Source organism: Furipterus horrens, unplaced genomic scaffold, assembly GCF_987537825.1.
Source record: "Furipterus horrens unplaced genomic scaffold, mFurHor1.1.pri manual_scaffold_3, whole genome shotgun sequence".
NCBI classification, from domain to species: Eukaryota; Metazoa; Chordata; class Mammalia; order Chiroptera; family Furipteridae; genus Furipterus; species Furipterus horrens.
In genome coordinates this window covers 159,345,170-159,371,776 of record NW_028327173.1, presented here as the reverse complement: position 1 = coordinate 159,371,776, position 26,607 = coordinate 159,345,170, and the positions used below count along the sequence as shown (strand labels likewise).

At 38.8% G+C, this 26,607-nt stretch overlaps 1 protein-coding gene across 6 annotated transcripts in view; it reads left to right on the top strand.

Annotated features, from left to right (window-relative positions):
* The window catches only part of RAB27A (RAB27A, member RAS oncogene family), a 70,254-nt gene that overhangs the window by 18,671 nt on the left and 24,976 nt on the right, over positions 1 to 26,607 (top strand). For 4 of the 6 annotated variants that reach the window (XM_090270630.1, XM_090270628.1, XM_090270626.1 and 1 more), the window contains one exon: positions 23,533 to 23,707. In XM_090270630.1, the coding sequence (XP_090126756.1) occupies positions 23,555 to 23,707 (153 nt within the window). In that variant the 5' untranslated portion in view covers positions 23,533 to 23,554. Of the gene's footprint in view, positions 1 to 5,406; positions 5,684 to 22,178; positions 22,241 to 23,532; positions 23,708 to 26,607 lie in introns of those variants that run through there. The other 2 variants (XM_090270631.1, XM_090270629.1) reach the window with 2 other exon arrangements.

Sequence of the window (26,607 nt, the reverse complement as noted above, 5' to 3'; positions counted from 1 at the left end):
TGAGTGCTCAAAGAGGAAATGCTCACCACTTCCCCTGTTTCTGTTTTCCCTCTTTAGGATAAAGCTGCCTGAGATATCTGCCCATCTTTTGCTGTTATTATTTCCTTCTTCTTCCCTCTGAACTTGGTTGATTTAGAGCTAGAGCTCAGCGTAGAGCATACGGGATAGCTGATGAGTCATAGAACAGGCCCATTAAAAACAAAAGCTGAATTTTGCAGAAGCCATGGTCTTTTGTGCTGTCTTTGCTTTCTGCTTCCTTCTATGTTTCTGGTGCTTCTGTGTCCTGGCGGGGTCCCTGCCCTCTGAGCAGAGCAGAGGCTGGATTTGATGGGGAGTGGAGGGTAGTGAGGGAATGAGTGAGATGACAGTGCTGTCTGAGAGATGAGCTTGCTTTGCTGCTTCTCTAGAGGCAGGAGCCACTTTGCTCAAACAAAAGCTGACAGCATCGATTTTTTGTTTTCCGCATTTCATACTTTATTAGACTTCTCTACTCCCTGATGTAATCTGCACAGGGATCCTTTAGCTGTGAGTGCTAACTTCATCATTTAGCAATATTGAAACAAGAAGGATAAAGTTCAGACTGTTTTAAGCTCACACCTCTGTGCTGTGGTGACTGACCCAGCTTAGGGACCGTTATTTTAAAAATCTCCTTCCTAATGCCCTTCTTAGATCTCTCTTACTGATCCTTACATTTTGGCCCTCTCTTCACTCTGATTGTCCATCTTATCTTTCCCTTGGCCCCAGGAAATCAACTATGTTGGCTGATTCTAAAATCCATATTGTCAGCCTTTATTTTTCTTTGGAGCCCTAGCTCACTTTTCCAAATGCCAATCAAAGACAGCTCCCTAGATGTCTCTCAGACATGAGGGACATTTAGTTTGGTCATGTCCCCAACAGTAAGATGTAGTTGAGAGGGTATCTGGGCTCAGATTTTGGCTCTGCCTTTTTCTGGCTGTTTGACTTTGGAGACCTTAACCTTTCTGTGCATCAGTTTTCTCATCTGAAAATTAGAGAGGTCACAGGGTTGTGGTGAGGATTAAATTAGCATTTTAAAGGGCTTAGAAAAGTACTCAGTAGGTGTTAGTTATAATCATCTCGAACCATCTTTTCCTCCTACTTAATGATAATGCCATTCATTCAGTTACCAAGCTAAAAGTTTTAGTTATCTTTAATGCCTATACCAGTCAGTTGTAAGTTATACTGATTTTTCTTCCTCCTAAATATATCTTGAATTAATCCCTTCATCTTTATCCCCACCGTCACTGACACAAGTCACTCTTCATCACTCCCCATAGCCTCCTGACACTTTGCGTATTCCCCGTCTCCTCGTGGCTGCCACAAAGATCTTTCTAAGGCACACACCTCATGTCCCTCTCCTTCATAAAATCCTGCAGTGGCTTCCACTGCCCAGAGGATAATACACAGACATGTTAGTGCCACACAAGAGTCCTTATAGGCCTAGGTCCCAGACTCCCATCCTTTCAGCCTCTGTTTGGACACATCCTCTCCTGTCCCCATGCACCCATTAGCCACATCTATCTGTTAAGTCTCCTAAATCATCATAACCTTTTTCTGTCCCCATCAGTTGGTCAGTCAGTCAGTCACCCCAGTACTTGCCCCCTTCTCATGGCTCTAAGCTTGGCCTGTGTTTTGTACTTGAATGTCAGACAGCCCTTACTTAAGTCCGTCAAAAATCAGTTACACCTTTTACTGGGTTGGCATCAATCCATTTTGTTGATAGTGTCTGTTCTCTTCAAAGGATAATACTTATTTGACATATGATGTGAAGTCCTCCACGTCATCCTGTGAACTACTCAATACTTTTGGCAGTCCTAACTTGCACAGTAAGACAAGAATTCAAAAAGCTATAGAGACTAGAAAGGAAAAACAAAATAGAATATTTTTAGCTGTTTAACAAATCATTAGAATTAGTATAGCTAAGTAATAAATAGAAGATAAATATATATAAATATATGTATCACTATAGTGATAAAAGTAAAGTATCCATAAGTCTAAGGATCTTTGACGATAATTTATTTATTGGCAACATTTTTAAAGCATTTAAAAGACATAAATACGTGGACATGGATAGCTACATTCAATATCATGAATATGTCAATCTTCTCAATTTCCCTTGTGGATTTAATACAATCCCAGTCAAAATTCCCTTATGGTTTCTGAGGAACTTAGATGGAAATGTGAAAGGCCAAGAATGTCCTTAGTAAAGTGGAGGGGACTGGTCCTCCCAGATATAGATTTGTACTCTAAAGTCATAGTGATTAAGGTCTTGTGACATTGGTCCAGGGGTAGTGAAAATGACCAAAGGGACAGGAAAGAAAGAGCCCTGAAACTGATCTTCCCACATCGATTGAAACAGTAGGGAAAGGGTTTTTTTCCCAATAAACAGTACTCTGACAATTTGCTATTCTTTAGGGAAAAACAGTGAAAGTGGATCCTTCATACATGTTAACAAATTACCAATGGTTCAAAGATGAAATGTAAAAGGCAGTACCTTTAGGAAATAATGTAGAAGAATGTCTTTATCATTTTAGCTAAGGAGGGATTTCTTAGGCATGATATAAATAAAATAAAGAAAACAACTATTAAAATATTGATAGATTTGACTACTTGAAGACTGAGCCATTAAAAAAGTGAAAAGACAAACCGCAAACAGGAAGAAGATATTTGCAACATCGGTAACTGACAAAGAACTAGTATCAGGAATATACGAAGAACTCCTTCCTGCAAGTCCATAAGAAGAAAAACAACCCAATAGAACAACAGGGAAAGGATATGAATATACTTTTTTTCCATAAGCTGAAACTGAAGGCCAAAAAAAAGTAGAAGATGCTCAACCACATGAACAATTAGAGAAATGCTAATTTAGATCACAATGTGTTACCATTTGCAGAAGTCTGGAAATAAACACCAAACGTTGTTGAAGATGTGAAGCTGGGAGTGTAAAATACTATATTGAACAACAATTTGGCATTACCATATATTACTGAACGTTCATATACCTATACCCCAGGAATTTCACTCTTTGTGTCTACCCCAGAGCAGAGCCTTTCCTTTGGTGTGCCCCGAAGTGGTTCAGATGTGTTTAGATATTGAACCCCTCTTCTCTCAGGATGGATGGGCAGGGACTGGCATTGCTGGAGCCCCAGCTCTGTTACCCTCAATCATGAGCATCTGCTTGTACAAATAGCACGGAAAAGGTTCGGAAGCAATTTCCTGGAGACACTCTTGCTGACATGTATCAGGAGACACACACATGCATATTGATAGCAGTAGGGTTTTAAATGAGACCAAAAAAATTGGGGAAGTGGTTTCGTTAAGCGAATTCTCCTCTGAAAACCCATAGGCATTAAGTAATTAGAGAAGGTAATGCCATGTTATTTCCTAACATCAGTGGCAAAAATGATAACTGTTTCAAGACAGATGAGAGAGACTGAGAAACAGGTCGAAGGAAGATGATATTACTTCTGGCCAGTATGTATTTTTATTACCATGTAGTCAGCTGGGTGGCGTATGATGATGGACAAGGTCTAAGTTTTGAATCAGAGTAGATGTCTTAATAAACGTTCCCCAAAGGAGAGAATGCTGTGGTGCTGAAGGGACATCCAGCTCTCTTCACTGACATTTCCCTTTTACTTACTGCCGGATAAAGTAGCTTACGACAGAGGAATGATGTCTGCAAATGAAATTTCATCAGAACAGCAGGGACTGCCCATCATGTCCCATGTAATTTAGTTTGGCTGAGAACACTCTGCTGTGACCCTTGGTCTTGCATGGTCCCTCATCTGTGGTTTGAACAGTCATAGCCTTCTTTTTGGACATTTCCCTGTTGGCCCCTCTGCCTCTGTCCCCAGTAGAGAGATCAGTGTGGGACCATAGGGAATGGGGATGGTTTTCAAACATTTCTGTGTGAATGCTTACCCCGAATACCCAAATGTTCTAATCCAATTTCATCATCTCTCCCCTTGAGAAATATGATGCCCACCCTCAAAAATCTACGCCCACTTCAACTCTCTCCTTTCCCCCACTTCAAGTACCCTGTTTCTGTCTGTAGCGCCTTTTGCTGTCCTGGTCACCAGCTCCATTCTCTGGAGTTCTTTCTCGTCATTTGCTTTGTCTTTGGCCCAGTGTGGCAATGCATCCTATTATTTTTAAATTAATGCCTCGTAAATACCTTTGTTTCATTTCCCTGCTGCTACCCTTGTCTAGGCTTTAAGGCATGAGAGGGGATATAAGTGACAGCTTCCTCCATGGCCCCATTTAAATTTCTCATGGCTACATTCTGGACTTTGAACCTAGAATCATACAGCATAAAGTGTGTGTGTAGGGACGAGACCTCTCATTTCATATCTGAGGAAACAAGGCCAGGATGGGGGTGGCGACCCGTGCTGGATCACACATGATGGCAGCAGAGCTGAGACTAGAACTCCGCACACTGGTGGGTTGTCATGTAGCCCTCTCCAGCTTGCCACATTACCTCGTAAGCATTCCCTTGAATTTGTAGTTGTATGTTTCTCTTGTGTTTCTGGCTGTAAATTTTTAGGGGAAGAGTGATGTCTTATTGACACATGTAGCCTTGGAGGTAGTTAACAGGGCATGCTCTTGAGCAAAACACATGATCTTTTCCATTCCTCATCATCTAGCTGAGTCCTTCCTGACTTTGAAGGTGCACAGCTCAGGCCCTGGTTCCTGCTTGAAGTCTTGGTCAGGCAGCTCCCTCTTTCTGACCTCACAGGGTCTGCTTGTCTTATAAACCCCCCATCTTACTATGTAGCTGGCAGTTTACAGTTTATAAAATGCATTCACATACTGTATCCTTTAATCCTTCCAATAATCTTGGTAGATAAATATCCCCATTTGAGAAAACAAGCTGGGAAAGGTTACATGACTGGCTGTAGGTCACACAGCTAGGAAGTAAGTAGCAGAGTTCAGGTTTTCTGACTTCAAGCCCATTTCAATTTTGATGTCCTGTTTGGGGTGGTCTAGACAGTGCACCAGACAGTTTGCTCCCTGCTTATTTTGTCCTACTTTTTCTTTGTTGCCAATGAGCTCATTTTGTTTCCTCATCCCAATTTCCACTTTGTGAGAGGAGTGACTGGATCACACATTTTTTTTTTTCATGTCATTCACAGTTGCTAGCATTGTTCTGGGCACAGAGAAATTGCTTATCAAATACTGTTGAGTTGAATGCAAATATAATTTAATTTACCAAAATGAACAGCTATCAGTGGAACACCAAGACATTTTTTGAGTCACTCCTAAGTGAAATCAGCAGGGAACACAGGGAGCCAGAGGAAGGAAGAGGCTGTTAGAGAGCCAGATGGTAGACACAATTAGCGGTTGAGTGACAGCTGGCCTTTTGTCAGTCCACTGGGGAGTGGTGGTGGGGAAGCAGTACAGAAGCAGACAGTCTTTAGGAATGATCGAGTTTACTGGAGAGATGAGCACACTCATGAGATGGGAGAGGAGTACTTAGCATAATATTCATACAAGTTAAGCAAGATAAAGCACTCAGGCATATTGAGAAGAGATTGGTTAAAGGAATATCCAGAGTAGGATGTGGCTTATGAGGACAGGTTTTCAGTGAAGCAGGCAGGGAAGCATTTGGTTTAGTTTGTGATCATCCTGCTAATTACTGAGGCTGTGAGAAAAGGAGCATAAATAGGTAAGGATTTTCTTTTGAAATAACTTCCCTCCCCTTTCTCTACTATGGCAATCAGTAGGGCCTCAACCCTGAGCCTTGGTGGTCAGAAGTGCAGAGAACCCAAATAATTACATGTGTCATCTCTGGACAGAGGTGTGTATTGATGACCAACTCCATGGAGTTTCTTGTACTGCCCCATTTCACCTATTCTTGGGCATTTGTCCCATAAACCAGGGAGATGCTTGAGAAATTCTAATACTTTGGCAACTAAACTATATTGCCAACTCTGCCTTTTTTGAAAAGGTCACAAAAAATTCACTGGCAGACCTCATTCACTAGATTTTGGCTTGAAAAATCACACTGTATCTCTTGAATTCATAAACATTTTATATCTAAACAAAAGTGTAAACTTCTCCATTAGAATGCATGTAAAAAATGTCTAATTTTCCTAATAGAAGTGTACACATGTTCTTTTATGAGCTTCTGTCTTCTCCAGAGAACATAAGATCAAGGTCTTTTCGATTAGCAGTAATAGAACTTTAATATCTGTTCTTTCCTGTGTCAGAAACGCTCATAGTTTAAAAATATTTTAGAAGAGCTAAAGGAATGTGTATCCCAAATGCGTAGAGGTGCCAGCAATTAATGGAGATTATTTCAAATTAATACTTGTGGTTCCTAAGCAGAATAATTTCCTCTATCATATTCTTTGCAGTAGACTCTAAAATGTAAATATGTAAAAACTTTTGTTTGGATATTCATATACAAACTTTTAAGATGATTTCTCATTTGTGGGAAAATTGATTAATATCATTGGGGTTTATTGTTAGAAGTTTTAGTTTATTTTCATTGCTTGATAGCTATATAGCAGTTGTATTTTTATGTGATGTGCAAATAAGGAAGTTTAACTTAAAAAGGATAGCATTGATACCATCATTTTTTAAAATGGAACAATAATTCCTGAGGTCAAAACACTCCTTATAAACTCTGGCAATTAAATGTGTTGGTATGTGAAGATTAACTTTATTTTTTAAAAACTGGACTTACTAAACCATGATTATTGAATTATGAGGCAGATTTTTGTATGTGGCTTATAAAACCTTTCCCACTACTTTATAGTCACCTGTGTCATATGTAGACTCTCATTTCATCCTCATTAAAAAAATTGTTTAATAGCATGTTTCTTTAATTTCCTCCAAACACTAAAACAAAATTTCTGAAGTTGTTGCTTATCAGTTTCTTATCATCTCATGGACATTTCCATCTCCATGGTGTTCCTTTCACGTGCTTTATGCTTCTCTTGTCTACAATTTTCTTTGTCCCCTTGGCTTCGTCTCTTGCTGACTCCTAGTCTCTTTTGTGAACAAAGAATCTTTATCTTATGTTAGTAAATCTATATGGAAGTTTCTTTATCTATTTTCTTTTTTAAAATAGGACCCTCTAGATTGTTTCTGAGTGATTGTCTTGCCCACTCACTTTAGCCTTTATATTATTAGCCTCCTACTTTCAATTATCTTATCTCAGAAGTGAATTCAGAAAAGAGGGGCTTGGCTCCCATAGGTGCCTTATCTCAGGTTTGGCTGATGACAAAGACAAGGTATGGCTTTGATGGAACAATTTCTAGCTTGGATGCTTTGATTTCCATCTGTCCAGGGCATGAGGAAGAAACTTAGTGAAGGAACCTGGCTGGAGCAATTAGGGGGAGCCTTTGAAATTAAATGGGCTAAGAATAGGGGAAAGCAAGTGGATGGACTATTTTGCCTTGACTTAGAAGGTGTCAACTGAAAAATAGTTATGACTAAGTATCTTGTCACCAAAAGGATTTATTCTGGAAAAAGAAAGGGTTGCAAAAAACCAAAACCAAGCAAGTACATATTTCTAATAGAAAGAAAGAAAGAAGGAAGGAAGGAAGGAAGGGAGGGAGGGAGGGAGGGAGGAAGGAAGGAAGGAAGGAAATGAAGAAAGAAAGAAAGAAAGAAAGAAAGAAAGAAAGAAAGAAAGAAAGAAAGAAAGAAAGAAAGAAAGAAAGAGAAATGAAGGAAGGAAAGAAAGAAAAGAAGGAAGGAAGGAAGGAAAAAGAAATGAAGGAAGGAAAGAAAGAAAAGAAGGAAGGAAGGAAGGAAAAAGAAAGGAAGGAAGGAAGAAAGAAAGAAAGGAAGGAAGGAAGGAAGGAAGGAAGGAAAAAGAAAGGAAGGAAGGAAGAAAGAAAGAAAGAAAGGAAGGAAGGAAGGAAGAAAGGAAGAAAGAAAGTTGTGACGTATTGCATGCAGACACGGCAAGCCATGTGTACTCTCGGGCCTGTGTGCCAGATGAAGGAGTCTTTTTATAAAAGAAAAGGAAGTTAAGGGAAGGGGCAGTTAGAACCATAGAGCTTTATTATAAACAGAGTTTTTCCTGTAGGGTTCTTGTGATTACATAAGAGTACAAGAACTTCTATAAGCCCTAGCTCCTTTCATAGACCCTCCCAACGTTTTATGTTTTCTTAAAGTTCCAGTTAGTCTTTGTCGAAGGTAAGAGAATCTCTGTGGCTTTTGATGAAATGACAACTACTTAGGCCTTTTCTAGGTATTATTTCTGCTGGCTTTGATGAACTAAGTAAGTGTTCTAGAACCAAACTCACAGTATCTCCAAGGTATGCCTGTAAAACACTCCTCATGACATATCCATTACCTGCGACAAGGAGTTCAGTGCATAATATACAGGGTGGGAAAAAGTAGGTTTACAGTTGTAATTCAAATAAATAATGCAATAGTTAATAAATAATAATACAAGAATAAAAACTCTGTGCTTCATGTACTCACAACTATAAACCTACTTTTGCCAACTCCTGTACAATACTAGCAATTTTTTTCTGAATTTGTAGAAAAAAATTAAGTTAATGGAGAGAATTTTGTTTTTCTTCCATTGATATTTGAAAATTTTTTGTGTCTCCTCTGTTATTCTGTGCTGTAATTTAGTATAAAGTGGCTTCTGACATAGCACAAAATAAATATATTCTCAATTATTCTAAGTTTGCTATATCAACATTTTATTATGTTCTCCAAGGACTGTCTTGATTTTTGAGGGTTCCACCCAAGTATGTGTTCTTGAGACCATCGAGACTAATCTGTATATATTTTCTAATGGCCTCAGTATATCCTTTTAGATACAGGAAAAGATCACCAATGCTGCTGGTTATAAATATCTTCCCTACAGTTCTCTTTTTTTAAGGATGCTGGGTTCCTATCCCAAGGTGTGGTACTACCTCTTGGTTCATTCCCGGCCAGTTTGGTCTAGATCTTCCTAGGGCTATTCAGCTCTAGACCCACAGCCCTCTTTCCCCATGAGTGACCATTGGTCATTGTCCCCAAGACTCTTTCCTATAGACTTATTCTCCCAAGATCCAGGTAGCCCTTCTTGGAATTCTTACCAGGGACACCCAGCCCCTTTCACGTTTCCCTCCCAGATAAGAAGAGCCCCGAGGTTGTGGCAAGTGGTGGAGATCTGAGAGGTGGCACCCTTAGGAGTTGCTAAATAAAAAAGCCGGGGAGACCTTATAAAAGAGTGGTCAATCTAAGGTGTTTAGGTAGACAGGAAGTATTTGGGTACAAAGCTGAAGGAAAATGAGATGATTCAGAGCCAGGTTGAACATAGAGCTTTCCCTATTCATTTTCCAAACGTGTGCAATGGAGCTCTTGTTAGATCCTTGTTGGATCCACAGGCCTTGGAGGTGGGGATCTTACCTTCATTCCTTTCATCAGAATGGTTTTACTTTCATCTATTTTGCATGTTAGAGTGCCATGTTAAGATTTTATTTGAAGAAACTTGCTATAGAATTTGTGTAATTAGCTAGACCACAGCACTTTTCTGAGGCAATGTAAGATTTGCTGTAATGGCATTATACAGGTTTCTGAGACCCTATGCAGTAGAGTCTGACTGACTGTGAAGACATTGATCTGGTATGAACTTAGAATAGCTCTCATATTTATAGAAGTCAGACCAGAAGCTCCCCAAACATAAAATCATCTCTATGGTGATCTATAATGAAATGTTAGGATGCAACATACTCTGTTCATTCCTTATTGCTCAGTTGACTGTCCTAACAAGATGAAAGCAAACATGGGCTGAACGCATGTGTCAGAGCCTTCCTGTCATTTATTGAGTGTAGCTCACATGTGTTTCCTTTAATATTTTCACAAGAATGGACACATGAATCCACTCTGAATTTTTTAAAGAGAAACATTGATCATCAATCCATTGCCTCCTGCACGTGCCCACTTGCCCCAACTGGGTATCAAACCAGCAACCCAGGCATGTGCCCTGCCCAGAAATCTAACCGACATCCTTACAGTTTTGCGGGACAATGACCGACCAACTGAGCCACAATGGCTGGGACCACTCTAAATTTTTTTAAAAGGGAAAGAAAAAAGAGAAAAGGCTAGTTCATTTAATGACACATTTATAAGAATTTCAAGTAACACATATGCACTAAAGGCAGAAGCAAGTAACTTAGCAAAACAGCATAAATGAACAATTTGGAGGTCTCTAAATCTGATATGTACCTAATTAACTTGACTATAAGAATTTTTATTCCAACTAAAAAACAATCATGGGACATTCATAAAACTTAACTCATCTTAGCAAATCCCTCAAAATCTGATATTATGGAGACCACATTTCCTGACCAAAATGCAATGAAATTAGAAATCAACAACAATGACAAAAAAAAAAACAAAAAAAAACCCAACCAGCTGTGATCTGAGAGGCTGATTTAGAAATTGGCTTGATGGCTATACGTACATTGTAGTTCTCAGTCCTTTTGCGTAGGTGAACCCAAGGCACATCCCATTCTGTAAGCAGCTGCTGATAGAAATGCAGACAGTCTGTTCTAAGAGCCTCTATACTGAATAGGTGGAAACAAGGAAAGACTTCTTGAGCATCAATAAAAGTATTTCAGATTAGACCTTGTCCATTAGGTAACTTTCTTTTCTTTCCTTCAGATTCAGCTATTAAAGAATATGATATTTAGGGCACAGTTCAACAAATGTTATAAATATATTAATATAGAGAGTAGGCCTGACAGGACCAAAAGACCCACAGCCAGCTTTCTATAACTTGTTGCCTCCTAATGGGAGAGGCTAAGAAATTCTAGTATCATTGTTTTAGTGGTGTGAAAACATGAGGAAATGAATTTTATTTTCTGAGCCTATTTTAGTGTATCTTCAATTTAAGATTTTCTATTTCTATTTTTTTTAATTTTATTTAAAATTTTAAAAAATTGAGGTAAAACTGGCATGCAATATTCTGTTTCAGATGTAAAACATAATGATTCAACATTCGTATACACTGTGAAATGATTACTACAGTAAGTGTAGTTAGCATCCAGCACCATAAGCAGTAACATAAATTCTTGAGTGTGACAAGAACTTTTAAGATTTACTCTCAGCAACTTTCAAATATGCAATATAGTATTATTACCTCTAGTCTCCATGCTGTACATTACATCCTCAGCACTTGTATTATAACTGGAAATTTGTGCCTTTTGACTCCCTTCTCACCATCCCCCACCTTGTGCCACTGTCTCTAACAACCATAAAGCTGTGTGTGCGTGTGTGTTTTCTTTTCTATTTTTAGATTCCACATATAAGCAAAATCATATGGTTTTGATCCTTCTCTGACTTCTCTCACTTAGCATAATGCCCTCAAGTTTCATCCATGTTGACACAAATGGTATAATTTCATTCTTTTTTATGGGTGAATAATATTCCACTGTGTATATCTGAGTGTATCTATCTATCTTATCTATCTATCACATTTTCTTTAATCACTCATTGATGGGCACTTAGGTTGTTTCGGTGTCTTGGCTGTGGTAAACAATGGTGCAATAAACATAGAGCACATATATCTTAAAATTTAAAAAAATTCTTACCTGAGGACAATTTTTTCATTGCTTTTAAAGAGAGAGAAAGGGAGAGAGAAAAGCATCAATGTGAGAGAGAATCATTGATTGATTGCCTCCTGTACAGGCCCAGCCTGGGATTGAACCTACAACATAGGTATGTGCCCTGACCGGGAATCAAACCCTCAACCTTTTGGTTATGGGATCATGCTCCAAATGACCGAGCCACACTGGCTAGGACCATATATCTTTGCAAGTTAATGTTTTTGTTTTCCTTGGATAAATACCCAGATGTGGAAGTGCTGGATTATATGGTAGTACTATTTTTACTTTTTTAGGAATTGCCATACTGTTTTCCATAGTGGCTGCACCAATTTACATGCTCACCAACAGTGCACAAGGGTTCCCTTTTCTCTACATCCTTGCCAATTCTTGTTATTCCTTGTCTTTTTGATAATAGCCACTCTAACAAGTGTGAGGTGGTATCTCATTGTGATTTTGATTTGCATTTCCCTGATGATTAGTGAGGTTGAACATCTTTTCTTTTACTTGGTGACCATTTGCATATCTTTGGAAAAATGTGTATTTACATTCTCTTCCCATTTTTGAATCATTTGGGTTTTTGTTGTTGTTGTTATTGAGTTGTATGAGTCCTTTATATATTTTGGATATGAACCCTTCACCAGATACATGATTTGCAAATATTTTTTTTCCCATTTAGTAGGTAATAAAAATAGTATCCAACTTTGCAAATGGTTGGGTCTGGAAAGGGAGGGTAGTGTTAAATGTTCTGAACACAATTACTCTAAGAGGTGACTAAATATAGAATGATGTGTTAAAAACTTTTATGGCCAAAAGGTTTTCTGAAAGCAAGGGTTTACTGAGCCCCGTGCTAGTCAGAAAAGGACCGGGTCCTGGGGCCTGAGGTCTAAACCAGCAGCAGCAGCAGGGCCGTGGAGAGGGCAGCAGTCCGCCATCCCAGAGTCGGCAGGCTCTTTTACACATTGTGCACTGCGGAAGGAAAATGTAAATTGTTTTGAAAGAATGTACATTGGCTACAGATAAGGGCATGGGAAAAGGGGAAGCAGGGGCACAGTCCTTAAGGAAGAAATGCCACTTTTGATTGGTCGTGGGCAACAGTCCTGAAAATTCATGCATGAGCACGATGTGGTGGCATCCAGAGGCCCAGTAATAGCTGCCTGGAAGTTGGTTCTGAGCTCCAATATACGTTCAGGACTGTGATAAATTTATTGTTAGTTGGCCCACAGCTATTAACTAATTAATTACTCATCTCTCTTTCACTCTCCAGCCTGCTGTAATTTAATGTAGAACATCTCAGATATTTTCTCTTGTCAACTCATATTCTCATTTTTGAAAAAAGGGCAGTGATAAAGGAGTCCCTCTCTTCCCCAGTTACTGCCAACTCAAGGGATAGTTGTCTAATTTTTTTTTTCTATTTGGACAGTCATCCTCAACAGGTCTTGCTTCTTCTAACTCATAATTATTTTCCATCCTAAATTTTTTTCTTGCACTGGAAGCATCATCATTGTTTCTTCATGAAGTATAGTGGTTTGCTTCTTGATTTGGTATGTTTCTCAGACAGAGTGACATCTTTTCTATATGGCAGTGTGTGAAAGACTTGAGGCAAATAAGATGCAAGTGGGAGCCAGTCTGTGTTGGGCAGAGGCCTTCCCACGCATGTCCCATGTTCTGGGAGGATGAGGTCTGGCAGAATCCCAGGCTCTCTTTCTAGGTCAGAAATGGAAAGGTGTTCTGTTTTTTGCAACCTTGAAATGCACATTCTAATAGCAAGTCCTTCGAGTGCTACTTGATTTGTAATCCTCACAGTCCTGGACGTGCTAGGAGCCGTGTCACTCCTAATATTTCCGCCTTTGAGTCTCAGGCCCAGGAGCTTGGTTTCGGTGGTATTCTGACATAGCCCACACTTTTTCACTTGACCCCTTCAGAGCTTGTTTATAGCAGAATTCCCTCTGTCATTCCTCCTTTTTCACTTTTGGGAAATATTTTCAGTCCCTTCTTTGAGTTTTATAAAGTTTCAGTGTCATTTTTAAGGTATAGTGGAAAAAACACCAGGCTTAAAGCCATATGATCACTGTTGAAGCTTTAGAATGTTGTAATAATAAGAACAGCGATGATATATTGATCTCCATCAAGCATTTTGCTGTGCACTTTACGAGGTAGGTGGTGGTGTCCTGCTGTTTGGATTTAGGAAATCCTGACTCCAACACCTGTTATCACTGTCTTCTGTGTCCTCCCAAAGCAACCACTGAGTGAGGGTGGACTTGATAGATTTTATACTTCCCTTAAATTCTTGGAGAACTTCCTGCTTTGTGGTGCCATTAAGAAGCACATTTAGCCAGGGGTTTGACATTCCATTGCAAGGACATATGTTAGTGTCCATTATGAGGGTGCTGTCACATTATTTGAGGTATTGCTCAGCAAACCAAACAGCCACTCCTATTGCTACTGTATTGCCTGTATTTTGCAAGTGACATGTTCTATAGTGTGCCCTTTTTCCTGTTACCTATATCTATAAAACAAGAGGTACTTGTCACAAACTGTAAGCAATACAACACCCAGTGTTTTGGTAAATTTACTTTCCACAAATTCCTATAAATTCATATTTCAATCATAAAAGAGGCTTGGGGAACAAATAACATATTTTGAGTAAATGAATCAATGGTCTCCATAAATTAAAAAATATCTGGTATCTCATTTGAGTCATTGACAATGGTCATCCAGAAGAATATTTTCTGCTTTCAAGAATCATTCCAGTGCTCCTGATTTCCTAATGTATAGTTGCTTCTACTATTTGTTTACTGGGTTATACTGGTCACTTACTGAGGTAATAGTAACATTTTTTTAATTCTGGTCTTTTCTTTCTAACACTTTTAAAGAATTTCCAAATGTCTGAAGAAAGCTTTTGCAAATGAGGATATGTTTGGATGTCCTGGGAGTATTTGGAAATCGATATTTAATTCAACAGTATTTACAGATAATTTATTTTTTCTCTGAATAACATGCTATGTTGGAATATCACTACCTGCTAGAACTTAGCCTTTTCATTTTGTTTAAATGAGGAAATGAAGTATTCCTATGTAGCAGGCACACTTATTAATACCAAGCTAAAAGAGATGCAAATTTAGGTCCTGTTGGTTTTTATCCATGAACTCCCCTCACTGTTAAGGATGGATCTGTGATATTACTACAAAACTCTGTACACAGATAGGAATGCATTTATGAGTCATAGGTTGTAGGTGAATGTCCAATGCAGTTACAATGGAATATTCTGAATTTTGATAAAATCAAACTCATCTTTCAATAAGGAGACAAAGAAGAACTGGATTCCAATTTCCTTCTATCTTTCAATGCCACTTGATTTCTGCTTCTCTCTGCCTGAGATCTTTGCACAAACAAGACAAGCTTTTTGTTTACAATTCCCTCTATTCCACTCTCAACTTATCTGCTCTCACATAGACCAGAAATTGAGAGGAGGAAGCTCACTGGCACTAAGGGCAGAAGCTGTTTCCTTTTGTGGGAATGGGTAGTCCCGCTGTTGGGCAGTACACATCTTGCTTTTGTAGTGAAAGTAGATGTGTTTCACTTCAGGGTATAGGAATTGCAATGGCCTAAGAAGGTCATAGCCCAGGGCTTGTTTGGTAAATACAAATTGCCCCTACTGATGTGTTGGTACACTATAAAATGGCTCTTCCGTTCTGCCCCACTCTGTGTGACTTTTCTTCCCTTTTCTGCTGTCTCTATTATATGTGTCCTCTGCAATGCCAGGTAGGGCCCAACAATAGTGCCACAAAAGCAAAACAAAACAAACAAACAAAAAAAAACAACAAGGAAAGTTTACTGATTTTTAACATTAATGTAAAAAAATACTGATAGACTTTGTAGCTCTGTGCCAGTCACTGGTATGTGAAACATTTTTCTCCAAATGCATCCCTGGATAAGGGGACATTAAAATGTTTGAAAGAATATGTAGCAATATAGTTCTCAAAATGCTGATGTTTTGTGCCGTTATTTGAAAAGTAATAGTTATTGTCACACGTGCCTATTTCTATATAGAAATCAGGCCAGGGCAATTGAAGTCCATAAACTATGTAGGAACATTGTAATATTTTATTAACCATTCTAACAAAATAAAAATATTTTCCAGTAAAAATTTTTTCACAATGTACCTTATGTTTCTCTTTTTAAAACTTTCTCTTTATTCTCTATTGAGCCTTATATTTTCATTCCTTTTGCATCTTCCCATGAATGCCCAAAATGTGACTTTCGCACATATCTGCAGGGAAGAAACAATATGGTGATGTGAATTTTGATGTTGTATTATATTTATCAGGAAAGATTAAAATGATCCTAAAAATTGGCTGCTTTGAAAATCCAAAGATGCAGGTATAGTCAGCAGGAGAACTTAGATTGAGGCATGGCTAAAAGGGTAATGTCTAAGGTAGGGAAGAAATAAGGAAATGCATTTTCCATGTTGAATACTGGCTTTCTATTGTACTCTGGCACCAAGCACAGAATAGGCATTCAATAAATATTTGTTGAATGAAGGAGAAAGTGAGAGAGCCAGAACTATCTTACGGAAAAATTCAGGCAGCACCAGAGGAAATCATCTTGATTTGAGAGAAGAAATAGCTCAATACCAAGCTCAATACCAAAAAAATCTATAGGAAAAAGAAAACATTCATGATTTTCTGCTTTCTTTCTATTTTGAAACCATAAGAAAGAAAGACACAAAAAAGAGGATTTATAGGAGATGGTACAAGTATCAAGACATATTTTCTTGGATTTGCTATGACCAACAAGAAGCGGATAAGCCCTCCGTTTATGACTTCTCTCCTTGGGGAAACCCATCAGAAGGAAGGGCTTTGTGATAGAGGAGCCGCTGGGGCAGAAGTGCAGATCCTGCATTCCTGCATCTCTGTGACCGAAGCCCTCGTCATAAAGCAACTTACCACCATAGCTGCTGGCACCATATCTTGGTATATTATAAAATGTCTCTTCAGAAAACTTTTGATTCCTGAATCAAAGCAACTATTTTTGAGGCTCTTGGCTCTGAAGGAGGGGATGCGGAGAGAACAAAATTCTTAGTATGTTAAAAAAAGAGTACAGGATTGAAATTTAGAAGAAATGGGATTTAGCTCAGCCCCATTATCAACCAGCTGGTTGATTTTAGATAATTTATTTGCCTTCTCTGGGCCTCAGTTTCCTGTTCTGGAAATTAGAGTGTTCAACTGTAGAACATTCCAGATCTGAAATAGTCCAGAATCACACAGATAACATGCATTGTTAGGTTGGAATGCTAAGGTGACTTTTGTGATGGATAGAGATCTCATAAGCCATTATATCTAAATTGAATTTCTCTCTGATTTTTCTAGAGGTTCAGGTACTGGTTACATTAAGAATAGATTATAAAATTACATGCCTTGTTAATAAGAACTTGATGAGGTTATTAGTATTGCTAAAGATGAATTTCAATTATTGAACACTTAAACCAAGCAATGTGCTAAAAGCTTTATATGCTTTATGTCACTTAATTCTTAAAATAACCCAATGAGGTTAGTAATGCTCTCTCTATTTTACAGTTGAAAGAATGGAGACTTAGTCTGAAGAACTTAGATCAAGTTATACTAAGAGTCAGAATAAGAATCCACTCTATTTTTTCATTACATTAAGAAAACATCACTCTCTATTTAGTTAGTGTAAGTTTGTACAGACATTAAATTTCCTTTAAGGATCCTAAGCAGATGAAGTAAAATCATGAATGTTTAGTACTGTATATAGCACATGGTAGTTGTTCAGTTCAGTTAATATTATTCCATCCCATGGATGATAGAGGAAAACTTTGGCTTTTAAGAAATGGCTGTCCTACCTGAAGGAGTTTTAGAAGTCTGCCTTGTTAAGGGATCCAAAGGTTGGAGTCTATGACTGACTTGAATAGGTAGCTTCATGGAGAATTTGAGCTGTGGGATGTGTGTGTGAGTGAGCATGAGAGAGAAAAATATTTTTACCTTTAGCTCTGAAATAAAACCACTTTCTTCTTATTCCCTGAAAAACCGATTAAAATATTTTATTTTTTAAATAAGGAAGAAGATCATTGACTTTCTCTCACCAGGCAATTATCAACATGTAGTGCCTGTTGAGGAAGAGGGTGTTCCTGGCTTTCTATTGTTAATCTGAGGAGTGAGGGTGGAGAGCACTTTGAAAAAATATTTGTTTAAGGAGGAGAGAGATAAGTGAGCTGAATAAGTCTTGCATCTCCCAAATTTGGGCATTCTTGCCTTTTCAGGAGACATTCCTTGAAGTATTTAGATGCTACTTCTTCAAGAAGGTATAGAGTTTAAAGAAATGACCTCAGGTTCAAGTGTTCTTCATAGATCCTATTTTTTGTTTTACTAAGTTTTAGTTTAGGACTCACTTCTTTCTTAACAGTTCTAGAAAAGGGCTTTTGTCTGCATATTGATCCTTGGAAGCAAGCTAGATTGCTAGATGATGATGTTAATAGCAGTTACTATTTATATAGGACTTACTGTGTGCTAGGCACTGTTCTAACCTCTATATGTGTATGCTAAGTCAATCCTCACACGAGCCATCTCAGCCAGGTTTATTGTTGTGCCTCATTATACCTAAAATATGTTGTTGGTGCATTCTTGATGTTGTAAGGGAATGTTAATCGAAGGTTTTCACACAACTGTATCTCCAGTGCTATCTGATTTTTAAAATTCTCACCTGAGGTTATATCCACTGATTCCAGAAGGAGGGAGGGGGGAGAGAGAGAGAGAGAGAGAGAGAGAGAGAGAGAGAGAGAGAGAGAGAGAGAGAGATGAACGTGAGAGAAACATTGATCAGCTACCCCTCTACCTCTGCAGTACCTTCACTGGGTACAGAACCTGCAACCCAGGCCTGTACCCTGACTGGGAATCAAACCCACGAACCTTCGGTTTACAAGCTCATGCTCCAACCAACTGAGCCACACCAGTCAGGTCCAGTGCCACCTGATTTAATAGCAACTGCAAGATGTCATGGGTTGTAAGTTTGGGAAATGTAAGATCCACTCCAATTTTGAAGAAGTTAAAATAAAAAAGAGTATGCACATTAGAATTAATACAATGAGGTAGCATTTCCATTTTACAGATGAGGAACCTGAGGCAAAAGAGATTAAAATTTCCAAAGGTACATGACTGGATTCACATCCAGGTAATTTGGTTTTAGAGTCCATGCTCTTAACCTCCATGTTTTCTGTCTTTCAACAATATGTTAGAGGTGAGCCCATGCTAACATGTTAGATAGACTGCCCGAGACCCAGTTACTCATCCCCTCTTTGTGGCATCTGTGCCAGAATGGCACCAAGATCCTTCTGAAGGAAGAAGTATGTATGGTGTGAACCATCTGCCTCTAGGGCTGGGATGAGGATGGTTACACTAACACTTACGAAGTGCTTGACACATGGGCATCAGACCGAGGCTCTGACCCAATTTTTAGCATTAACAGGGTGTAGTAATTACTGGAAATGGTATGCACAAAATGTTATTTGGGTGCCCCACATGTCAGATTCTGCACTGTGTTTTTACTGTTTCCCTCTCTGTTCTAAAATGCTGGTATAAAAAATAATGTATGTTACCTGGGTTGTAGGTTTGACCCCCAGTCAGGGCATATATGGGAGACAACTGATGGATGTTTCTCTATTAAATTGATATTTCCATCTCTCCCTCCTTTCCTCTCTCTAGGATCAATAAACATCCTCTGGCGAGGATTAAAAAAATTATAATTTATGTTATTTACATATTTGGTGAGTAGTCATTTCTTTCTGGAAACAAAACAAAACAAACAAAGCCTCAAAACAATACTTAGGACTCGAGTGACAAAAAAGAAGAAACAAAAATAATTTTTTATATGAAGCTGGTCCTATATGAAAACCTACCAGCAGGAGAACCTTAACATTAAGTTACCTTCACTTAGGGTGACAAGCAGTGGCGAGACAGCCACATATGACACTGCAGAGTGGGTTTGGGGTTTGCTATGGATTAGGATTATTTTCTGCTGAAAGATGGAATAATTCCATGAGTTGCAGGATCTGACTATCTGGACTGCAAGATAAGGAGCCTGTCACCACTAACACCCTGCCCAAACCCTGAAAAATCCTCATTATCATTTGAAGACTTGCCTGTTCCCTGATTCCTTTTAGGTCCTTGACGCTTCCTTACTCTGCAGAATTCTGGTCTCTGCTAACCCAGACCAGGCTGGTCACTGTGGCCAATTTAGGACAAATACTGCATAGTCTCCTAATTTGCTAAGTGTTTCCTAACTGAACTCTCTATTTTATTGTTGGATTATGGGTTCATGTTTTGCTGCCAGGTCCCTGAGGTGGCTGCTCAACCAAGGAAGCCCGTGTCACTCACCACACGTTTCCCGTCCTTCATTGTATCCTCCTCTGCCAGTGCTCCTTTCTCCCAGCCACATACTGTATTCTAACACGGGCAAGCTGCTCAAGTGTAGGAAGAAACCACACTGTGGTGGAGATAAGTGTTTTGGTTCAGACTGATTACAGCTGAAGTGATTATAAGTAAAAATTTAAGTCTGTTGGTTCAGCATTGCCTTGGGTGCTTCTAATTATGTTACATATCTAGTCTTGAACCGTTTCAATATCTGATCAGTTAATTTGGACTGTTTTGAGCTAGTAAAAACCACATTTTATAGGTGACTTGAAGTAGTTACAAGCAGTTTGATAAAATTAGAGCAAGTATGACCTGATTGGAGATAGATTTAATTGGTCAGCACTAGCTTGATTCCGTAAAATATACTTTGAATCAATGAAACCTTCTGTAAGCTAGTCAGAACCTGCTTGTCCAGATCTAAACTTACTAGCGTGAGCTAAAACCAGCCCAAAGCAATTTGAGCTATTGAAAGCAGACCCAAATAATTTTGGTTAAATATATCTGGTTTTAGCCACAGTGGTTTTAGATCGGTCAGAGATGGTTTTATAGGTAGAACTTCTTAACTCAGTTCTTTCACTCTGAGCTAGTATGAACCATTCAAACTCTTTTGAACAAGTATGAGCTTGTTAAAATGGATTGCTGTGTTTTATACAAATTTGAATCTGCTTTTAAGCTGGTCATAACTCTTTTGAAATCAACATATCTATTTAAAATGAATTAAAAATGGTGTGAAGCGGCCAAAAAAGAATGTTTGAAAGCGATCTTTGTTAACTTAGCAACCTGCTCTGAGACAGTCAGCAGTCTTTTGTGCTATAAGTTATGTTTTAAGTTTCCCAGTGGCAATTTCAGAAATTGTTCCAGGTCTTCAGGGCCAGCCTGATCTGTCCGTAATGAGGAGAAAAGAGTGAGCTAACATTTACTGAGGACTCAGGATATACCGAGTATGGTGCTGGGCACTCTGCAAAAAATAGTCCGTTCAGTCCTTAGAACAACGCTGTGAGGTAGTGTAGATGATCTTTTTCATAAAATGGAAACATGAAATACAAGGCTTAAAGACATTTAAATAGCTTCTTTGTGGGAAACATGGGATTCAACCCATGTTTGGCTTCAGAGGTCATGTGTTAAGCTGCCTTGTATGATATCGTACCTAGTTGCTTTTAAGCCCAACATGCATTTGTAAAAATGTGAGTAATAGACCCACAGTTTGGGCTAGAATGGACATTGGGCTTGGAGTTAGGAGACCTATATTCCTGATTGTGCAGATGAGTTAACCTTTTTGGGTTCTGTTTTATCCTTTAGGAGACTGAACACAGAGAATGAAAGGTCTGAGCATTTATTTTCAGATCAACAAGGCAGACCATTGTCTAAAAGTGCAGTCTGAAGAGTGCAAACTGTGATTAATATTGAGGGTGGTAGCTATACCTTCAGTTATAATATTTGGTTTGTTAATACTTTATGATGGCTTGGTTTGGGAATAAACTCTTAGGTATTGCTATCAACATGAATAGAAAATAAAACCCGCAAAGATAATTTATACGCTTACATGTGTGATTCTTCTCCCATGATAACTAAACACATTAACTTTTGATGCAACAGAGATAGTTCCATCAGTTTTTAAATTCCAGTAAGGTGGGCTTAGATAATTGTAGAATAGTGATGCCATTGAGGACAGCATTTTCTCTTGTACCTTAAATGATATAAAAACGTAGTGTTAAAAATGACCAACTTTTTTTCAAATTAAATGTAAAGAGGAAATAAGGCAGCCACAGTGTCTTTTGGCATCAATGTCATTACAGAATTTAGAGTTGCTTTCTGTTTCCTCATTTATTTTGAGGGGAACCACCCAAATGATTAAACATTGTCTGGACATGCTTTTTCAATTCTTAGCTCTTATTTCTGAATAAGTTGGAGCCAAAGGAGATGTTTTGATATGACATGCTAGAATATCTATTTGTACCCAAGTGGTCATCTTCTGGAGAAGAATTTTGTTATACACCATTAATACTGGCAACATACACCTGTGAATACAGAAGCTATAACTTAGGAAAGCCATCATTGTAAAGTGTCAGCCTTTATAGTGTGTAAATAGAATTATGAATGTTTGTATAGGCTCTGCCCTTATCACCTGACCTACTATATCAAATGTGAAGTCACAGATCTGCACTCAGGCCTTCTGAGGAAGTACATGGCAGTGGCTCTTGAGTCTCAGCAATCAGGACTTTTGAGCATAAAGTGAGTCACCAAATTGAGGATGGGGTAGGGGAGGCAACCTTCAAAACTGATAAATGTCCATGACAGAGTTTTTATTAATTTTATGGATCTATGGAAACAATCCTGTAGGATGTATGGAGAATTGTGGTGAAGTTGCTGGGCATGGAGCTGGGTGGAAGGGGGCGATGAGAGGAAAATCAGCAGCACCTAATGTAGGGAATCTGAGGTGTGTGTGGATCGGTGAATATGTGTGTTTGAATGGGCAGGTAGAGTTGTTATCAGTGGTAATGAGATAGCTGATTATATTTCTAATTTTCAGGAGGATTTATTGGCATTAGAAATGGAAGGATAAAAAGAAGCGTTCCCTGGAGACAGACCACAATTTTAGTCAGACTGAAATTTTGAATAGTTTGAATCTAGAGGGTACTAAAGAAATCATGAAAAGTGCTGATTGCAAAGGATGAAAAAAAAAAAAAAAAGCATGGTTAGGTCTTGCTGGTTAAAACAAGAATTTTTCTTTTCCAAAGTGGACTTCTGTGTTAGCCAGCATCGAAGAGCTTAACTGGCAGGATTTCTGGTTAGAATACCAAGTGTAGGTAAGTGAGCCTATCCGGGTGCGGTGGGACTATGGTCTCTGCGCAGCGATCGCTCAGATCTGGAGTCCCCAGGTGAGCAATGATAGTCCAGAGAAGTCTGGTTTCATATATAGCATATAATAATAATAATAGTACATTCATATGCTACAAGCCAAATTTTACTTGTAAATATAGCATTATCTTTGAAGGAATTATGACATGCAAAAACGAATAGCATAAATGAAATTGCCTAGATGTCCAAGTAAAAAGAGAGGAAAGCCAAGGTCCAGCGACTCTGAAAAAGAAGGGGCTGTGAGGAATTGAAACCACTTGTGCTCTAAGGATTATTATTATTCCTGTAACATTCTCCTTTCTCTTTTGTTTCTTTGTTAATTTTTGTTCCTTTGTTAATTTTTGTTCTATATGATCTGCATATAAGACAATGATTGCATCGGATTATCATTCCCATTTGGAATTTTTGTCTTAACAGTACTATAATATGTATGTTAAATTTAAACTAAACTGCTAGTTATTTACTATTTCAGTAGCATCTCTTCTAGCAAATTATTAGGATCTTGGGAGCAATGAAAAATATCTAATCCTCTCCTCACAGAACCCTTAGGCATATAGGTGTTACATAGAAGTATGTATTGACCTGGATATTAAAGTGTCTCTTATCATGGTGAATTTTAATATTTTCTAATGGATATTTAGTAAATATGTATTTGTTTTTTGCAGGTGAACCACTGAGTTCTTCATTATGTCTGATGGAGACTATGATTACCTCATCAAGTTTTTAGCTTTGGGAGACTCCGGAGTAGGGAAGACTAGTGTACTTTACCAGTATACAGATGGTAAATTTAACTCCAAATTTATCACAACAGTGGGCATTGATTTCAGGGAAAAGAGAGTGGTAAGTTCTATATCTTTCTGTATAAGAATATAATCTCTGAGTCCACATTTACCTGTCTGTTTAGTTTACTTTGTAGGAACTAGGAGGACAAAGGTTGGAATCTAAAATTAAAGGGTACATATGAACGTGTATTGTTATGTTCACCTCGGCAGTCTGATTTAAAAGGCTGTTCTGAGGGACCCTTGATATACAACCAAGCAGATAACGTAAAAGTGAAGATTCTTTTAAATTCCCCCTTGTTACCTTTTTGGCTTGTGTCTTCCCTCTGAACTCCACAAAGTTATTTATATACCTTTGTTATGAGGCCTACAAACCATCCTGTCCCTTGTGTCCCTGTTTTGTTGGCTATTTCTTCCATCTTAGATATCATTCTTAATGACTTTTTCTCTTAACTAAGGCCTCAGCAACCCCAAATGGAGTTACCAGGAGGGCGAGGTTGGAAGGAGTGGGGCTGCTTGTACTGCGTGTTGATCTTGAAGTATCAAAGGGAGCAAAAGTTGTGCAGAATGATAAGGGAGGAGGCTCTTTTTTTTTAAAAGTATATTTTATTGATTATACTGTTGCTGTTGTCCCAGTTTTTCCCCTTTGCCCTCCTCTGCCCTTCCCTCCAGCACTCCCCAACTTAGTTCATGTCCATGGGTCGTGCGTGTAAGTTCCTTGGCTTCTCCCTCTCCTGTACTGTTTTTAACACCCCTCTGTCTATTTTTTTCCTACCAATTATGCTTCTTAATCCCTGCAACATTTCCTCCATCCTCTCCCCCCGCCCCCCCTAGCTGATAACCCTCCAAATGATCTCCACACCTTTAATTCTGTTCCTGTTCTGGTTGTTTGCTTACTTTGTGCTTGTTTTTTAGATTCAGTTGTTGATACTTGTGAGTTTGTTGTCATTTTAATGTTCATAGTTTTGATCTTCTTTTTCTTAAATAAGTCCCTTTAACATTTCATGTACTAATGGCTTGGTGATGATGAGCTCCTTTAGCTTTACATTGTCTGGGTAGCACTTTATCTGGCCTTCCATTCTAAATTATAGCTTTGCTGGATAGAGTAATTTAAGTTGTAGGTCTATGCTTTTCATCACTTTGAATATCCCATGCCAGCCCCTTCTTGCCTGCGAATTTTCTTTTGAGAAATCAGTTGATAGTCTTATGGGAACTCCTTTGTAGGTAATTCTCTTCTTTTCTCTTGATGCTTTAAAAGTTCTCTCTTTATCTTTAACCTTTGGCATTTTAATTATGATCTGTCTTGGAGTGGGCCTCTTTGCATCAGTCTTGTTTGGAACTCTCTGTGCTTTCTGGACTTGTATGTCAATTTCCTCACCAAATTAGGGAAGTTGTCTTTCATTATTTTTTCAACTAAGTTTTTAATTTCTTACTCTTCTCCTTCTGGCACCCGTATGGTGCGGATGTTACTAGGTTTAAAGTTGTCCCAGTGGTTCCTAATCCTCTCCTGGTTTTGTTGCATTCTTTCTTCTTCTTACTCTTCTGGTTGAATGTTTATTTCTTCCTTTTGTTCCAAATCATTGATTTGAATCTCAGCTTCCTTCCCTTTCCTGTCAATTCTGTGTATTTTTCTTTATTTCACTATTTCTTTCTTTATTTGCCATCCTCTATGAGTTCTCTGAGCCTTCTGATCATCAATGTTTTGAACTTTACAACTGATAGGTTGGCTATCTCTGTTTCATTTAGTTCTTTTTGGGGGGATTTTTTTCTGTTCTTTCATTTGGGCCACATTTCTTTGCCTCGTTGATTTGGTAGACTCCCTGTGTTTGTTTCTGTGTATTAGGTAGAACTGCTTTGATTCCCTGTCTTAGCAGCATGGCCTGTGTTGCAAAGGCACCTGTAAATGGTGTGGGGCAGAGCCTTGTGTAATTGCCAGGGTGGGGCAACCTGCTTCACTGCTCTGTGGCTCTGTGTGCGGTGGGGGGCTCTGAGAGGAGACAATGTCACTGCCTGGTTTTAGGTGATTTTCCCAGTACTAGCCCTGTTTCCAGTCACTTCATCACCCACTTCCCATATGCGATTGGTACCCTTCCAGATGCTGCCCTGGGGTTTACATACATTCTAAGACTATGCAGGCCCTTTAAGCAGTGAAAATCCAGCAGTTTCTTATGCTACCCCTACCCCCACTGGATTTTACAGCCAGATGTAGGTTTATCTTCCTGGTGCTGGAACCATGGGCTGTGCGGTTTGGCCTGGGGATGGGATTGCTTGCTCCCAAGGTATCCCTCCTGACTTAGCCACTACATGTAAATGTAGCACCTTCTGTTCTGCCACCACCACCACTGCCACTGCTTGTTGGAACCACACTGCCTCTCTGCCCCATCTCCATGACTCTGCTCCCTCTACCGATCTGGATGAATGCGGCTTCTTTAAATCTTTGGTTGTTGAACTTCCATATAGCTTGATTTTCTGACAGGTCTGGTTGTTATTTGTTTTTGAGATCTCATTGTAATTTTTTCTATGGTTGCGTGAGGAGGCAAAGCATATGTACCTACACCTCCATCTTGCCTGGACATCTCTTTCTCTCTCTCTCCTTTATAAAGGACCACAAACTAAAGTATTGGTGGAGGGGAAGGAAGCAGGTCACTGTGTCAGAGTTGCAGAGAAATGAAGATGGCTTTTTCCATGAACTACCTTTCTTGCTAAAAACTGACTGTTAACACGAAACATGTCAAGGAGTGGTCAGGAGATCAGTGACAAAGACCGTTCCATGGAACATGTACTACCTGGGAAACACACAGGATATCTGGCTTCCAGGATAGAAGCATTCATTTCCTTCTACCCACTCTAGGTCTTTTCTGTCATTACTAGAAAGCCTTATAGAGATTCAGACCCACTGAGTAAAATTGGGGTCTTTATGAAAGTTTCAGTATTGACATATGACTAGTAGATCTATGTATA